At 42.3% G+C, this 18,774-nt stretch overlaps 1 protein-coding gene across 6 annotated transcripts in view; it reads right to left on the bottom strand.

The window, feature by feature from the left end:
• The window catches only part of GNE (glucosamine (UDP-N-acetyl)-2-epimerase/N-acetylmannosamine kinase), a 62,703-nt gene that overhangs the window by 7,324 nt on the left and 36,605 nt on the right, over nt 1–18,774 (bottom strand). For 3 of the 6 annotated variants that reach the window (XM_079790161.1, XM_079790163.1, XM_079790162.1), the window contains 7 exons: nt 18,407–18,494; nt 16,948–17,158; nt 14,103–14,232; nt 13,544–13,765; nt 11,508–11,690; nt 8,479–8,595; nt 38–7,668 (listed from right to left, as the gene is read on the bottom strand). In XM_079790161.1, coding sequence (XP_079646287.1) covers nt 7,433–7,668; nt 8,479–8,595; nt 11,508–11,690; nt 13,544–13,765; nt 14,103–14,232; nt 16,948–17,158; nt 18,407–18,494 — 1,187 coding nt within the window. In that variant the 3' untranslated portion in view covers nt 38–7,432. Of the gene's footprint in view, nt 1–37; nt 7,669–8,478; nt 8,596–11,507; nt 11,691–13,543; nt 13,766–14,102; nt 14,233–16,947; nt 17,159–18,406; nt 18,495–18,774 lie in introns of those variants that run through there. The other 3 variants (XR_013814493.1, XM_079790160.1, XR_013814492.1) reach the window with 3 other exon arrangements.

The following is an 18,774-nucleotide window of genomic DNA, read 5'->3' as shown; positions in this document are numbered from 1 at the left end:
GGCCTTCAACCCTGCTTTCAACCAAATTAGCTCCAGGTTTCTATTGTCTTTGGAAGTTTCCATTTGGAGAGGGAGTTCCAGGGCTAAAAGTTAACCCCTCACCAATCTATATATTTTCTCCCAGATGGCTCTTGTCAGTCCCTTACTTAGGGTCTTGGATGGTATATTTCAGTGGCGGTGTCTCGGGGGGTACATAGACTATAGTGAGACCTTTTACTCCTTTGGATCCAGCCAGTAAACCTGAGTCAGACTAGCCCCGTTACTCTGGATCCCCCTAGCACTTTGCTCATGTCTCTCGTGTCAAATACTTATCTAATTGCTGGCTAATACAGTAGATAATGTGACTATTTAAATTAGAGTTAATTAAAAACACATTCTAGTCCTAGTATATTTCATATGCTCAGGGGCACATGTGCTTAGGTATTATCCGTATGGCACAGCACAGATTATAGAATATTTCCAGCACAGAAAGTTCTAGACCACACTGATCAACACAACAAATGCCTCTAGGAGACAGTGTTCTATTCAAGCATCAACACATTTGTTATGTGCCCTCAGAATCTGTCACATTTTAGGTCAGGGGTGGGGAACGTCCAGCCTGCAGGCTGTATAAGGCCCGAGAAGTCATTTAGTCAGGCCCTGCCAAGGCATTAGGGGTGAGTTAATTAAATGTTTGATCAAATTTAACAAGCTAATTATTAAAATGTATATATTTTTTATTTTAGAGCGAGAGGAAGGGCGAGGGAAGAGATAGAAACGCTTATGGGCTGCCTCGTGCACTGCCCCTACTGGGGATCAGGCTTGCAATCTGGGCATGTGCCCTGCCTGGGAATGGAACCCGTGACCTCTTGGTGTGTGGGGTGATGCTCAACCAACTGAGCCACACCAGCCAATAATTCTGTATGGCCTGTGGATGATGTTATAAATATCTAAATGACTCTTGGCAGAAAAAAGGTTCCCCACCCCTGTTTTAGGTGGTGATTCAAGTAACTAATAAAGCCATATTACAGAAATCTGCTTATTTACCTGATATTATTTCCAAGTTGGAGATTGACATAAACTCCTGTTAATACCACACTCAGGAGGGGGTAGTCTTGCCATTGCCAAGAAGGAAAGTCCACCAACACTCCTATTGTAATTATGTCTGAAGGGGAGAGGAACCGTCATTACTTTTCTGCCTACCTCCCCCTTTCCAAGCTTCTTAGTTGGGCATTCTTGATCTTTCCCACCTGGCCTCTTTCCTCATTTCTTCCCATTAGCCACCCTGGATTGCAATCAAGCAATCACTCACTGTTGTTCACCAACCATTTGTTATTTCTGGGCCTTGTTAATGCCATTCAACATGTCAAAATCCAGGTTAAGAATTAGCTTAAAGGACACCTCTACAATGCCTTCCCTTACTCCTTCCCCTGAGCTCCCATGGCCCTCTATGCCCACAGCTTACCTTTGGTGTTATTCTGGTGGTGCCATCTGGACTGGTCTTGCCTTCCATACCAAATGGGCTTCTTAAGGTGGATGTGACAGTTGTAAAATGTCAGTAAAGTCTCTGACATTCTTCAGATCAAGAGGTGACTGGATAATATGACAAAAGTAATGGCATGTGACTTCCAAGGCTAGGTCATAATAGGCATGCAGCTTGCCAGCTGGTTTGTTGGAACACACAAGCTCTGGTAGTCCTTGAGCATCACCCCCGAGGCTGCCATGCTGTAAGGAAGCCCAAATCAACCTCCATGGAGAGGCCCTGAAACTATAAGCAGAGAGAGGTGCCTGGCCAGTGGCTAGTATTCCAGCTTCCTGCTATTCCAGCTCCAGGTACTAACTGTAAGTGCATCAGACACCCTGCATTAAAATTGCCAAGTAGAGCCTTTCCCAAATTCCTGACCCTTAGAAACCATGACAGAGCGATTATTGTTTAAGCCTCTTTAAGTTTTGAGGTGGCTTGTGACACAGAATCAATAGTAAGTTGGGATTGCTTCTAAAGCCTACATTCCCCCATGTGGCTACATAAAAAGGAAGAAGTTCCCATGGTCTCATCGAGTGCTCAACCTTTAGTTGCAAACCGCTTTCTTGGGGCCACTTTGCTTTTTATGTCAAATTTTAAATGTTATTCAACATAGTACTGAAAGTCATAGCTAGAACAATTAGGCAAGAAAAAGAAAAGGCATCATCCAAATTGGAAAGGAAAAACTAAAACTGTCACTATTTGTAAATGACATGATATATATAGAAAACCCTAAAGAGTCCACCAAAAAATTGTTACAATAAATGAATTCAGTAAAATTGTAGGATACAAAATCAATATACAGAAATTTGTTTCTATATACTAATAAATTACCAGAGAAGAAAACAATCCCATTTACAACAATATTAAAAAGAATAAAATACCTAGGCATTTAATCAAGGAAGTAAAAGACCTGTACGTTGAAAATTAACAGACACTGGTGAAAGAAATTGAAGAAGACACAAATAAATGGAAAGATACTCTTTTTTTGTTAATCCTTACCAGAGGATAGTTTTCCCATTGATTTTTAGAGAGAGTGGAAAGGGGGAGAGAGAGAAAAACATTGATGGGATAGAGACACATCGGTTGATTGCCTACCGCACATGCCTCAACTGGTGCCAGGAATCAAACCTGAGACCCTTCAGTCTGCGGGCTAACCTAACCACTGAGCAAACCAGCTAGGGAGGAAAGATAATCTGTGCTCATGGGTTGGAAAACTTAACATTAACCCAGTGCATTCTATAGATTCAGTGCAATCCCTATCAAAATTGCACTGGCATTTTTTTACAGAAATTGAACAACCCTAAAATTTACTTGGAACTACAAAAGATCCTGAACAGGCAAAGCAATCTTGAGAAAGAACAACGCTGGAGACATCAAGCTCCCTGATTTCAAACTATATTACAAAGCTATTATAATCAAAACAGTATGGTACTGGCATAAAAACAGACACATATATCAATGGAACAGAATAGAAAGCCCAGAAATAAACCCACACATGTATGGTCAATTAACCTACATCAGAGGAGCCAACAATATTCAATAAAGGACAGTCTCTTTCATAAATTGTGTTGACAAGCAAACTGAACCACTATCTTATACCATACACCACAATAATTAACTCAAAATGGATTAATGACTTGAATATAAGACCTGACACCACAGAACAACTAGGAAACATACGCAGTTAAGCTCCTTGACATCTGTCTTAGTGGGGGATGATTTTTTTTTTTGATTTGACACCAAAAGCAGAGGTCACAAAAGCAAAACTAAACATGTGGGACTACATCAAATTGAAAAGCTTCCACACAGCAAAGGAAACCATCAACCAAATAAAAAGGCATCCTACTGAGTGGTAGAAAATATTTACAAATCATATATGATAGTGTTAATATCCAAAACTGAGTTTAAAGAACTCATAGAACTCCATAGCAAAAAAAAGCCAATCTGATTAAAAAATGGGAAGAGGATCGGAATAAATATTTTTCCAAAGAAAACATACAGATAGCCAACAGGTACATGAAAAGATGCTCGATATCACTAACCATCAGGGAAATACAAATCAAACCCATAATGAGATACCACCTTACACCTATTAGAATGGCAATTATCAAAAAGACAAATACTGAGTGTTGGAGAGGATATAAAGCAAAGAACCCTTGTGCACTGTTGGTGCAGCCACTTGGAAAACAGTACAGATTCCTCAAAACATTAAAAATAGAACAATCATAAATCAGCAATTCCACTTTTGAGTGTCCAAAGAAAACTAACTCAAAAATATACATGCATCCTGTGTCCATTGCATCATTATTTACTAGAGCCCTGATGCACGAAAATTCATGTAAGAGTAGGGCTTCCCTCCGTCCGCCTGTGGGCACCCGGGACCTGGGCTGACTTCCCTCCCGCCCTGGCTTCGTCAGGAAGGACATACAGAATGACGGTCGGTCTAATTATTAGCACATTACCCTTTTATTATTATAGATAGCCAAAATATGGAAACAACCTAAGTGTGCATTGACAGATGAATGGATAAAGAAATTATGCTGAATATACACTGAGTGGCCAGATTATGATGATCTCTGAATGCATAATAATCTGGCCACTCAGTGTATATCCTATATAATAAAGGCTAATATGCAAATTGTCCCCTCGACCAGGAGTTCAACCAGCAGGCAGGCCGGCCAACCACCCATGTCCCCTCCCCCTGGCTAGGCTGGCCGAACCCCACCCATGCACGAATTCATGCACCGGGCCTCTAAAATATATATATATGGAGATAGATACACACACACACACACACTCTCTCTCTATCTCTCTATCAGATTATTATGATCTCTGAACGCATAATCTGGCCACTCAGTATACACACACACACATAATGCATACTAGAGGCCCAGTGCACAAATTCGTGCACAGGTGGGGTCCCTTGGGCAGGCCTGTGGAGATTGGGCCCCAGCTTACGCCCCCAACCTTGCAGCCCTGCCTAGCACCCTGCCTTGGCCTGGCATTGCCCATCACCTGCTCCACCATCCTGCCTGCAGGGCAATTCATTGGGGTCGTCCCCCCCTGTCTCACCCCGCCCAGCTCCCTCAGCGCCGGGGAGCTGGTCCCCAACCCCCGCCACTGCCGCTGGTCGCCATCTGTGGGGTGATCAGCGGGGCCCGCTCGCACCTGTGTTGGCCTGGTGCTGCCCGCTCACCTTCTCCACCATCCCGCTGCAGTCCCACTCTCGGCGGGGCCCATTGGGATCGGCAGCACCTCCACAGCCGCCCGCTACCAGCACCGTGACACCTGCCATGTTCCGTGCCGCCCCCTGGTGGTCAGCACACGTCATAGCGAGTGGTCGAACTCCCAGTCAAACGACCGCCCAAGGGGACAATTTGCATATTAGGCTTTTATTATATAGGATAATAGATTATTATTCGGCCATAAAAAAATGAAATCATGCCATTTGCAACAACATGGATGAACCTTGAAAGTATTATGTTAAGTGAAATAAATCAGACTGAGAAGAAAAATACTATCTAATCTCACATGTAGAATCTAAAAAATAACAACAAACTAAGCTCATAGGTATAGAGAACAGATTGGTGGTTGCCAGGGGTGGGGGGTAGATAGATGGTGGGTGAAATAGGTGAAGAGAGTCAAAAGTTACAAATTTCCAGTTACAAAATAATTCATTGGGGATGTAATATACAGTGTGGCGACTGTAGTTAATAACTGTATCGCATATTTGAAAGTTTCTGAGAGTAGATCTTAAAAGTTCTCTTCCCAAGGGAAAAAAATGCTATAACTATATATGGTGACAGACTATGATCATTTCACAATATATTTTTAAAATGTTACCTAATAATGCTTTCTATTATCAAAGTTATTTTTCTTTTGGTTAGGAAATCCGTATTAGATGACTAAAAGAAGTTACATGGCCTTCAGAAAGTAAGCAATGCAAAAATGTAAATCTCTTCTGGGGAGGGAAGTGCTTTAGGTAGTGAGTTAATTTAAGAACAAAACAATAAAAGTGCTAGGATTTCCACAATGACATGTATTTATTTTTTCTTTAGAATTTGGCTCAGTAACAAATATTTACATTAAAATAAATTAAGATATGATTATTAACCATACGTAATAATTATGTTGAATATATTAGGCTCCCCATGAATTTAATAAAAACTAAGATTTGGTTTTAGATTCAGTACCATCCTTCATATATATTTAGGTAGCAATGCAATTGTCTGATGTATAGAGTGGTTACATCTCTCACGAAGGAACGACTGATGCCCGTTCACGGTATACCATCTTGCCCCAGACACTGATGACTGAGCAGACTACTTCCCTCCCAGGAATCACTGGGAATGTTTCAACAATAACCAAGACCTGGACTATTTCAGGGCTGGTAGAATTCTAAGAATTAACCAACCTACTTTTTTTCTTTCACATTAACCCACTAGGAAGGAGAACAAATGTAATATGGATTACTTCACTTTATTTTATATTGCTAATACTGAAACAATATATTATAGAAACCTTGCAGTTCTCCTAAAGTAATAAAACAATCTGAAAAACATATGTATATGCTTTTCTAGCTCATCTAAAAGTACCCATGAAACCTATCACTAGTCCAAATACTGTGCTCCTAAAATGTACACAGCACAGAGGAATATTTGATTCAATTCACTGCTTACACATAATGCCATGAATAAATCGAGTTACTACTACTGAGATATTCTTATTAAATAAAGCTTTTGATAGCCTGCAGTAAATTAGAATATATTCACATTTTGAAAGCTTTTTGATATGAGAAGTTATATAACTTAGCAGAAAAAGCACAGGGGATCTGGGATCAAACCCTGTCTCTTAAGACTCACTAGCCACATAGTTTTAGGTATGTTTAAACATTAAGACAATTTGAGGTTCTATTAAAATGGGAATTAAAACACCTATGTCACAGGCTGCAAGAATTTAGAATAATGTATTTGAGGCACACCTAGTTCAGAGCCTGGCATACAGTAGGCACTTAATAAGTGGTGGCTATTAGTTTTTCTTCCAGGATGTAATTGACAGCAAGAACCGTGGCCTCTGTATCGTGAAAGCATGGAATCTTATTTAGCCGGAATCCAGATTCACAGACGTGGGCTCTAGGTCTGACGCAAACACTGCCATGATAAGACACTCCAGGGCCATATTCAATGTAGTATGAAAGGATACTGAAGGGAGAGGTGTCTGCTTGTCAGTAGCAACAACCCTTTAGAGATGGTTCATCTCCTTCAGAGACCGTAAGTCCTAGTGGTTTCTCAGCTGTCCTTAGGAAGACAAGGTCACTAAGGCCGCTGTAATTTAGATCCCTGGTCTAAGCTGCTCAAGGTTCTGTGAGAGTAGTAACAAATAATTTTTGGGGGTGACAAATATGTCCAGTATCATGATTGTGGTAATGGTTTCACAGGTGCATACATATACTGAAGCTTATCAAACTGGGCACTTTAAAAACACCTCAATAAAACTTTTTTTAAAAAGTTCACTTAAGCCTTTCATAGTAAGATTTCTTTCTGTGCTGACTAGATCCCTTTCAATCATTAAGTTTAGGGAGGAAGGATTAATAATCCAAACTCTAGTATCAAAGTCACATTCCCAAGCAAGACCTGCCGGTCTGAGGGGTACATCTAGTAAGCAGAGGTCTAAGGCTATTGTAGCTCCTTTTGACACAGAAAACTGTGAGTGATATTTATAGGGTGTGAGCTGAAATGACCCCAGGAAGAGCAGCATCTACAAAAATGGGGGTTGGGAAAGGTGACTTTGGAAGAGGAGACTAAAAGCACAAACTTCTCTGCAAAGTCACCTGCCAAATACCAAATTTAAATCTCAGATTTGCTTTTTAAGAAATGCACATCTAAAAGACAACCTGATCGTCTCTGTCGGTGGCCACTCCTGGGAAGCCTAGTAGATCCTGCGTGTTGTGTAGTCCAGAACCATGCTGGCGGCACCGAGCAGGGCAGGATCCACCAAATCCGAAACCACCACATCCACATCCTGAACTGAGGACAAGGCTTGCTGGCGGATGACGTCCTTGACAGTGTGGATGTAGTGACTGGCTAGGACTCCAGAGAGGATCACAAGGGAAGGATTCACAGTGTGGAGGATGTTCACAACCCCAAGACCCAAAGCCGTTCCAGCTACAGAAAAATAAAAAAATAAGTTTCAGGAAGAGAACTAAGTTAAAAACGCCCAAGAGGAAGATGGAAAAGAGCCAGCAGCCAGGAACATCCACACTATGTAATAAAAAGTACCTGAAGCTGTACTTTTAAAGCTATTCATGACTTCTTTTTTTTTTTTAATTTCAGAGAGAGGAAGGGAGAGGTAGAGAGGGATAGAAACATCAACGATGAGAGAGAATCATTGGTCAGCTGCCTCCTGCACCCCCCACAACCCTCCCCCCGCCCCCACACACACACTGGTGTTCGAGCCCACACCCCAGGCATGTGCCCTGAACAGGAATCGAACCTCCTGGTTCATGGGTCGATGCTCAACCACTGAGCCATACTGGCCAAGCTCATGATTTATTCTAACTATGAGAACATAATCATGGTATACTTTGGAAAAAAGCTGGGTATAAAATGGTATATGTACTGTACTTTATGGTCTCAACTATTTAAAAAATAGAAATACTGGTAATAGTTGATATCTCTGAAATAGTAAAACTGAAAGTGACACTTTTCCTTACTCGTATTTCTCTAAATTTCCTATAACATGAACAAGTTGTTTCTTCATAGTTGTAAAACTAAACTAAGAAACAAAAACCCACTTAAAAAGACAATGCTGCCAAATACCTTGAAGGCAAGTCCCTTTCTCTCTCTCAGTAAACAGGAAAAACACCTGAATAAACACTCCAGAGCCCAGTCCTGAGGGAGGTTGAGCCTCTGGGGAGCCCCAGGTGGTTTCAGGCTCTGTCCCCTTTGGCAGAGCTGCCAGGAGCTGACACTCACCTGTTCTCAAGATGCTCTGGGCTTTCACGTTGCCAAGCTTCGCAGCTTGGATAAGATGAAGTGCACCCACAGCTTCGTCTTTTGGCACTGACATCCCTTCCACCAAGAGCAGGTCTTCTGTTTGAGCAGAGGTGAGGAGGAGAGACAGTCAGTAATGAGCTGTGGGAGGCCAAGACTACAATGGTGCCAATGGGCAGCGAGCCCCCAAGTCAGAAGACAATATTTTCGCACTTGCAAAGCTCATCATTCATAAACATCCATATGCATTCCCCAGAGGCCTCTGCTGCCCTCTCATTGCCCGCTTATACACTGCCCGAAACGTCCCTCACTGCACAATCCTCAGTTCTGACCAGAACCACCTCCTCCCCTCTAGCATTCCCACTTCTCACTTCCATATGAAGCAGAGTCCTTGAAGTGCTGCCCCCCCCCCCCCCCCCCCAGCAAATTCATCAGACTCTCTGCACTCCTCTCCCTCCTTTATCCAGCTCAGATGCAATATGGCATAACCGGCCAGTGCCCCGCTTTCCATGGCAGGAAGGCGCAGCACCTAAGAAATAGCACAGACCTGGTTCAGCTGCCAGCTCTGTCATTACGAGCTGCACAACCCTGTCCACTTCATGTTACCTCCATATGTTTCTCTTCTCTCTGAGACTGGGTAATATAATAAAACCTATCCTAGCAGGATTACAATAATGAGATTAAATTTATTATTATTACAATAAAGGGATTAAATGACATAATGGACCATAAAGTATGTTTAGTTAAATGGGGACCAGACTAAATGCTAAATCAACAGTAGGTATTTCTGTTATCTGTAGTCCTTGTTTTTCTGCCCCTCACTCTGCCAGTCACCAACTCAGATCATCCTGCCTCCTTCTCTATTATACATGGGCTCTGATGAGAGAAAAGCTAAACCATGCGGACTGCTTATTAAGATCACCTGGTGGCCTCCTATCTCCTGGGGCCTCACAACTGCCTCTTCAAAGGCTTCACCTCAGACCTGCTTTCCCTGCCCACCCCTTACTCTCACCTGACTAAGACATTTCCATATTTCTGACCTCTTGGATAAAGGACAGGCAGGAATTCCTTTACTTTTCAGCCCCAACTATAAGCAGGTTGTCCACGCACACCTGCATTCCTTCGTTCCCTCTCTTTGGGTCCTCTGCCAGGCTTTGACTCATCTCTTCCCCCCTCTTCAAGGGCCTTTCTGTAGGGACCATCCTTTCTCCCCTGCATTCCCAGCTGTTGCTTCCATTCCCTGTCTCGTGCTAACAGATTCCACTTCTTCCCTCTTCCTCGGTGTAGATAGGCTTCTGCCTCCACTATTTGATTGAACTTCAAGATAGGCATTTGCCCCCGGGGGGAAGAGGGAGCAGAAATTGATTCTTGGGGGCAAAGAGTCTTTTTATACAGAGAGTACATAAACAAAGAACATATCTGTGGTATTACAGTTTCATGGGGTGAGAGGATTAGGAAAAACATCTAAGCAGGTTCCCTGTCAGGGGTGATAAAAACAAGGTTGAAAAAAATATTTCAGGGCTTCAAGCGATGTCCTCATGACCAAAACCAAAGAACGTTTCTGATTTTCTCTTACTCAGGAGCAGCATTTGACACTACAGACTTCAACCTCCCTAAAACACTTCCCCTTTTGGCTTCTGTGACTTGACCCCTTCCTGGTTTTCCTCCTACTCGCAATGCTGTTTTGCAGGATTCCATTCTTGACTCTTGCATCATTCAGTTCCCTTTCAGAGGTTTAACTATCACCTCCATGCTGATTCCCTTTTAAGAGGTTTAACTATCACCTCCATGCTGATCCCTACCTCTAGTCTAGTCCTCTCTCTTGAGCATCAGGCCCCTGTAGCCGCTGCCTCCTATGCATTTCCACCTGCATATGGATGTCCCACTGGTACCCAACCACTGCCTTCCTTCAAAACCTGTTCCATGTCTTATATCCACAACCCCAACTTATCCAACCAGAAAACTGGAAATCACTCTATAGAACTGCCCCATTAAAGCTATCCTCTATTCAACTACCATTTTCCTCCCAGGAAACAAAAATTTACAATTCAGTGAAGAATCTAAAATTCAGATCTGACTGTATCTTTTCCCTAAAATTTTCCAGTGGCTTCTCCATTAGCTGCTAGTTCTGGCTTACCTCTTACTACATGATCCTCTGCCTTTATGCACCAACACCACTGTTTCCCAAGCTTGGAAATGTTCCTGTGCCATTCAAACCTGCCTCCCTAGTGCTATTTACCCTCTGACTCTCGACCTCTCAGGACAGCACCCTCACACTCCCCTCACTGTATGGAGAAGGCGGGAGGGAACGCTGGTGTCTTTGTATGCATCTACATTTCTTGGCCATCATTCTCTCTGCACCTGAGACACTATATTATGATATTAAATCCCTCTTGCATTAGAATGGAAACCATCTTTTTATAACATCCAGAAACAGCATTAGTTCAAATAGACCTTTTAGAATTAAAAAACTAAAATATGTTCCTCCATTTAATTCTTCATTAAAATGTGTATTGATATGTATTAAGCCCCTGTGCTAGGGGCTGAGAACACAAAAATGAAAGACAACCCTAGCTGGTTAGCTCAGTGGATAGAGCGTTGGCCTGAAGACTGAAGAATCCCGGGTTCAATTCTGGTCAAGGGCACATGCCAGGGTTGTGGACTCAGTCCCAAGTAGGGGGTGTGCAGGAGGCAGCCAATCAATGATTCTCTCTCATCATTGATGTTTCTATTTCTCTCTCCCTCTCCCTTCCTCTCTGAAATGAAAGACCTCTTCCCCACTCCCCTGGAGCTCAGGACCCCTGTCCACCTCCACCCCCGCAGAGGAAGAGTGTTGACATGGGTCAGGACTAAGGAGGCTTTGGAGCTTCAGAATGAGAGAGCCCCACTTGTCTTCTAGGAAGGGACAAGGGTAAGAGCTCTGGTTTCAGTGTTCAGCCTCTTAGGAATACCTACTCTGAAGTATTTTTCTACCATTCGGCTCTTTAATCCCTCAGAAGAAAGAAACCAACCATCATGTAGCTTTTTTGCTTCCTTCTGTAAGGCCATTCCAGAGGCATATGCTTCAATGCACCCATGGCTTCCACAGGAACAATCAGGCCCATCTAGAGACACAACAAGGTGGCCAAGTTCTGCAGCACAGAAGGAACTTCCATGGATCAATTCATGCTGATGGATGATTCCCCCGCCAATTCCTACAGAGAGACAGCAATCGTTGAGGTGGCTCTTCATTTGAGACAGAATACTGATGCGGCAATGCCTCATCTGTTAAGGAAAGCTTTGGAACGTGAGGTTCTATACAGTGCCTACTTTCCTCGTAGCTGAAACTTACTAAGTACCAAAACTTTATTTGGAATAATTTTAGCAGATCCTCTGATACCCTCTGTTGCATCTGCTTGACTCACCATGATTTCAACCACAGCTGTAGCGGACAGTTCGGTGCAAGCTCAGCCTCACCCTGTCATGACAGACCACTTCAAGTACACACTGTCCACAGTTCTCCCCAAGGCTTCTCCAACACTAAAGAACTCAGTCGACCATGTAGGCACAGTGCCCACAGGCAACCCTCAACCAAGGCAAGACAGGAGCCAGCAGATCCAAGTGGACAATTCTGGATGGTATTCTGCAGGCTTTCGGGGAGGTTCCAGTAGATTTCAGCCCCCACTGCCCTCAAGACAACTTTGATCACGTCTCCTCTAATGCCTCTCCTCCTACTCTCTTCCCACTCCCTCACTCCTTCTCGGGATCACTGCCAAAATAAAATACCCACGCCTAAATCCTTGTCTCAGACCCTTATTTGGGGGCAATCTTTCTAAGGTATCAAATAACTCCTGCTTTCTTAAACAGAATATGAATATGATTTTGCCTCTTCTTAATATCGTGTCTAAAAATTTTTGATTCAGGAATTATGACTATCAATTGCTGTCTTGTTATGGAGTTTAGGAGTTACTGAGGAGTAAAGGTCATTCTGCCTTAGCAGGCTCTGCATATTAGTTTTCCCGCCATCTATTACTTCTGGTGGCACCTATTCTTCAACTCCCACCCCTCTCATTTGCAGCTTTTTAACTGCTCTGTGCTAGGAAATGATAGCCAGACTTGTGAAACTGTGTTCAAGACTAAGAGAAGAAGTATAACAGCTTAAAGGGGAGGCAGTATAATGTAAGTTTAAGAGCACACAAGTGTTGAAGTTGAGCATATCTAGGATCAAATGCTGGCTAGACCATGTATTAGCTGAGGCTTCCTCATTTAAAAAACAAATTGGGACATCGGCAAAAATGGCAGAGTAGGCAACTCCAAAAGTGCATCCCTCCACTAAAGCAATGACTAAACTGGCAACTTTTTTGGAACTCTGGAAACTAAACAAAAGTTTGCAACAACCAGGGGAATGCTTTATCTGAATATTAGTATGAGCTTCCTGGCATTTTCTGGTCCCATTAATCCCTCGGCCTCCGCCCCCCCCCCCCCCCCCCCCGCCTCCCCTTCCCCCACCCGCCTGCCACACACAAAGTTGGCAGTGGCCTTGAATAACAGCCCACGTTCCCAGTACAGATGGCAGTACTGGAGGGAGATGAACAAACCTTATTCTTAAAGAATTGTGCTGGTTTGTTTTGACCAGCTCAAAGGGCTTGCCTTTATCTTACCTACCTCAGAACTCTCCCAGGGCCCAGCGGGCTGCGCAAGGGGCATTTGTCAAAGGCATTTAAAGGCAAAATATACTAGGTCTTTGCTGCTTAGGGAACTGGGTAACCGGTCAAACAATATACTAACCAAACACACTAGGAGGAAAAGCTGGGGAATGAGAAGCTTTGGGGAGTAAGGGTTGAAACTTGGGAGTAAGGGGTTTGAATAGCTCTGACAAGCTCCTGAGATTTTAGAAGGCCACATACCTGCTCAGAAATGACCTGAGCAGACCCTCAGCTCTCCCGTGTGGCTCACTTTCAGGCCCTACTCAAGCAGGCTAAAGCAAGTTGCAAACTGCCTGGCTAAGTGTTAAAGGTGTGCCCCAGCACACACCCTAGCTCCTGAAGCAACCGTCGCCTACTCTTACCTGTGCCTGTAATAAATGTCACAAAGTTTTCCAGGCCCTTTCCTTGACCAAATTTCCTTTCCGCCATGGCGGCACAGTTGCCATCATTGTCTACCCACACGGGGAGATGCAAAGTATCAGACAGGGGAGTCCTGAGGTCCACAGAGTTCCATTCTTGGATCAGTTTGGTTGAATGCAGCACAACTCCTTCCCGAGGATTTACACGGCCACCTGTGGAAATACCTGAGCTCCACAAACACAAACAAAGCAAAAGAACTCTAATTAGCAATCTTAGAAAAGTGTGCCGACTTTCAGGGCTTAGAACACAAATTAATTCACCCAACATATCCTAAGACAAACATTACCAAGGATTGCAAAGAAATGACAAACAGTCCTGAGCTAAATCTATAGTTCCCAGATATACAGCACTAACAATGCTTTTCCCATAACGCTGGTTGGTGGCCACAGACAGGGCCTGGAGCCATCTATAGACAGGGACTTGATGCTCGGTCATGCAGCAGGACTCAGTAAGTTTTGTACATTAAAGTGAACATTTCGGACATGTAATTCACAATCTTACCTACGCCCAAAATTCTGCAGTTAAGTTTTACAGCTTCTGCAGCAGCTTCTACACACATCTGTAAGATTAAATTAATCCTCTCTTCATAGGTTTTAGGATTGAACTGAGTATACTTCTTAACTATTTCACCCTAAAAGAGAAAAAACAACACCTTCTGTCTCACTGGTCTTCACTAAAGAGCACACACAGTGAATCTTTTGTCCTTTCACGATGTATCAGACTCCGCCATAGGACAGTTCCACAGATTCCGATGACTGCTTTAGAAGGGAGCCAGTCTGGCTTGGGCCAGCCCCTGGATACACCAAAGTCGTTTCCTGGGAAGTCAGTCTGGAATATGACTGTTGAAGTAATGACAACTCCAGAGCCAGCCAGATGACACCCTCCTCCCACCCCCGTCTCTTTTTTAAAATTTTTTAAAAATTGATTTCAGAGAGGAAGGGTGAGGGAGAGGGAAATAGAAACATCAATGATGACAGAGAATTATCAATCAGCTGAATCCCGCATGCCCCCCGCCCCCCCGCCTCCCCAGGATCAAGCCTGAAACCCGGGCATGTGCCCTAAATGGAAATCAAACCATGTCCTCCTGGTTCATGGGTCAACACTCAACCACTGAGCCACACCAGTCAGGGTGGGCCCCTCTCTTAAGCATAAAGTCAATGTTGGCTAATCTGAATCTTCATTAAAAGGTCATATTTTACTTTTTCAGGTTGATAAATTTTCCTTGCTTAAATATTGAGGCAACTAAGAAAATATCCTTAAGTACTTAAGCTTTAATCATCTCCCATAACTGAAGCCAGTAATGGTATGCTACCATGATGTTTAAATTACTGTGTTTTGTGATATGCTTCAATACCATCAGGGATAGTCCCTCCTTATTATTCTTGTTTTTAAATTTTCTTTGTTCTCACTTGGGCATTATTTTAAGTAAATTTAAGAATAATGATGTTAAACTTTTAAAAATTTCATTTAGCTCTAGCCAGTTTGGCATAGCGGATAGAGCATCGGCCTATGGACTGAAGGGTCCCAGGTTCAATTCTGGTCAAGGGCATATGCCTGGGTTGCGGGCTCGATCCCCGGTGGGGGGTGTGCAGGAGGCAGCCGATCAATGATTCTCTCTCATCATTGATGTTTCAATCTCTCTCTCCCCCTCCCTTCCTTTCTGAAATCAATAAAAAATATTTTTAAAACTAAATAAATAAAATCCTATATAGTAAGAGAGGAATATGCTAATTATCCCTTACACCATGAGGCGTAATGACCGACCATGTAATGACCGGATCACGGATCTGCAGGAGGGTGGAGCAGCGAACTACAAGCGGGCGGCGGAGAGCTACAGGAGGGGGAAGGGCAGCAAGCTATGAGGAGGGGGGAGTTGGGAAGGAGGGAGCTACAGGAGGGCGGCAGAGAGCTATTGGCGCATGGATTCGTGCGCAGGGCTACTAGTAAACATATAATGGAAAAAAATATTTTTCAAAAAATATTTTATTGATTTTTTACAGAGAGGAAGGGAGAGGGATAGAGTCAAAAACATTGAGAGAGAAACATCAAGCAGCTGTTTCCTGCACATCCCCCACTGGGGATGTGCCCGCAACCAAGGTACATGCCCTTGACCGGAATCGAACCTGGGACCCTTCAGTCCGGCCAACGCTCGATCCACTGAGCCAAATATTTTCGTTTTATCCTGTCCACATTCTCCATTTTTGCAGTCTGTTCCATGTTTTATTCCCTTCATAATTTCCAGAATTATGTTCAGTAATGTTATAGAAAACATCCTTCTTTTCCTCTTGATTGCAGTAATAATGCCTCTAGAATTTCACCATGACAAAGGGTATTGGCCACTGATGTAGAATATATTATATTCATGTTAAGAAAATATTCTCTTATTAGAATTTTGTAGAGTATTAATAAAAGAGGCCTTTGGCTTCTTTTGAGAAAATCATATTTTGTTTTTCTCTACTGACCTAAACAACTTTGTGTTTAAAATCTTTGCTATTTCCAAATAAAAAAAGAAAAAAAAATCTTTGCTATTTCTAATAAACTCCTGAAACTTTATGTAACAACAATATTTCAAACAAATATTTTTCTGGTAGGTTTATTCTTCCTTGTTAAATCATCAGAGATCATTTTAACACAGACAATTTGGTATTTTTATGAAGGCTCTCTCAACCTCTGTCAATACTGTGGTGATGGTGTGGTTAAGGGAGTGAAGGTATGCTGTACTCAACCAAAATCATATTCTAGAGGAGATACCATTGCCGTCACATTTGCAGACACCCTCCTTAGGTAAGTAGTCAGCATACTCCTTAATCCCAGCTATTAACCAAATACAGAATTTCCGGTCTCCTGGTTGGCAAAAGCCCTGTCTGGGGCTGAAGTGGTTGCCCATTGTCAACTTAAGTCTCCTAACTTGGCTTCCCCAAGAATTTTACTTCTTTGAATATTAATGATTAGTAAAATAATTACAAATACTGTAATGGATCCAAAAAGTCAATACTGTGGGCAAATGATTACAAGCTTTCATGTATGCTTCTAGTCTTACCTTCCGACCATGCTTTTTAAAAATCAATTACTCAGCCCTAACCGGTTTGGCTCAGTGGATAGAGCGTCGGCCTGTGGACTGAAGGGTCCCAGGTTCGATTCCAGTCAAGGGCATGTACCTTGGTTGCGGACACAGCCCCGGTAGGGGGTGTGCAGGAGGCAGCTGATCGATGTTTCTCTCTCACAGATGTTTCTAACTCTCTATCCCTCTCCCTTCCTCTCTGTAAAAATCAATAAAAATATACTTTTTAAAAAAAATCAATTACTCATATGAGATATAAAGTTAAGACCTTAGGAGTTCTTTTACCTTCATGCTGACTATTGCAACTCGGAGGTTTGTCCCGCCGAGATCAACAGCCAAGGCACTCAGAGTTTCAAGAATATGGTCAATGTCTTGAGAGATATTGTCCTTCACAGGAGGAAAGCAGAATTTCTTTTGTAGTGGCTCTTGAAGATCGATAGATTTGAGAAACTTCAAAATCCTTGGAACAGCATTTCCATCCCCATATATCTTTGAGCTGCAATATCCAAAAAGTCCAATTAAATGCTTCTCTCATACATGCTAAATCATATTGAAGACATATTAATGGAATCTCAGACTTGAGGTAATAAAATTCGTCCTTTTTCCTTTGAAAATAACAACATATGGATCTCTTTAGCAACACAGTAAGTAAGCACACGTCACCAATGCAATGTTGAATTCCATTGTTGATTGAAATACAACTATTTCCAGCCTGAGGTACCATTAAAAAATACCTGTATTATCAAAGAAAAATTAGTTTTGTTTAGCCAATATCAGAATATAACAGTTTGTGACAATGAATTTTTTAGTTTTTAGTTTTTATCTTTACCTTCATGGGGAAAAGTTATTTTTAGGAAAAAAACATTCAAATACATGGGACAACTCATTAATTTAAAATAGAAAGGAGGGCAATCTAAATTAAAATGCTGAACCAGCCTTTTTTTTTTTTACTTGTACCTTCAGGGTGAGCTAGATTTTTTTTTTTTTACTTTTTAAAAAACACATTTTTTTTTTATTGATTTCAGAGAAGAAGGGAGAGGGAGAGAGAAATAGAAACATCAATGATGAGAGAAAATCATTGATTGGCTGCCTCATGCACACCCTCTACTGGGAATTGAGCCGACAACCCAGGCATGTGCCCTTGACCAGAATTGAACCTGGGACCCTTCAGTCCACAGGCTGATGCTCTATCCACTGAGCCAAACCAGCTAGGGCAGAACTAGATTATTTTTATTTTAAATATGTTTTTATTTATTTTTAGGAAGAGAGGAAGGGAAATAGAAACATCTACAAGAGAGGAACATCGATTGGCTGCCTCCTGCATGCCCCCTACTGGGGATCAAAACCCAGCGTGTGTCCTGACCTGGAATAGAATCTAATCGAACCGAGGACCTCTTGATTGACACTCAACTGCTGAGCCACACTGGTCAGGCTAAACTAGACTATTTTAGAAGAAAATCAGTTATATTGCTATATACTACTTATGGAAATTCAAAGTAAGCTAAAGAAGTATTTCCTAGCTATGTTAACTGAGACAAATAAAAAAAAATTATTCTCCATCAGAATCCTTGGTACAGTAATAGGGGGTATATATTAGCAAGCTCTGTCTCATCACCAGCTAGGGATCCTAGGGATGGAGAATGAGAGCTCTATTTGGATGATTAAACGGTGACCACAGCTTGGAAATGGTGCCCAAGGCATCTCCTCTTTTAAATCACTTTTAAAAAAGAGGGTATGTACTCACCAAGGGTACTGTTTACCAAACTGAAGGTGCAGTGCTTGCAATATTTTGTCTTGGGTATCAGCATCCCGGACATGAAGAACATTCTCCCCTAGGAAAATCAGTGACACAGTACAATGATTCAGAAGCAGGAATAGCCAAAGAATAAAGAAATTAGCAGTATGTTATCCTCATAATTATCCCTGAAACCCAGAGGTCTCAAGTAAGTCTTCTTTTTTTAGAGAGACATCAACTTTTCTACTGTTTATCTTTTAAAGCTCTCTCAGCAAAAGAATACATATATCAAATACTTAAAGGCACTAGTGTCCTTCATTCCCAAATAAAATAAATCAAATTTTTGTATGTTTCTTGAAATAAATAAGGTAGATTGA

This window comes from Cnephaeus nilssonii, assembly GCF_951640355.1.
Source record: "Cnephaeus nilssonii genome assembly, chromosome: 14".
NCBI lineage: Eukaryota > Metazoa > Chordata > Mammalia > Chiroptera > Vespertilionidae > Cnephaeus > Cnephaeus nilssonii.
This window is presented reverse-complemented; position numbering and strand designations above follow the sequence as displayed.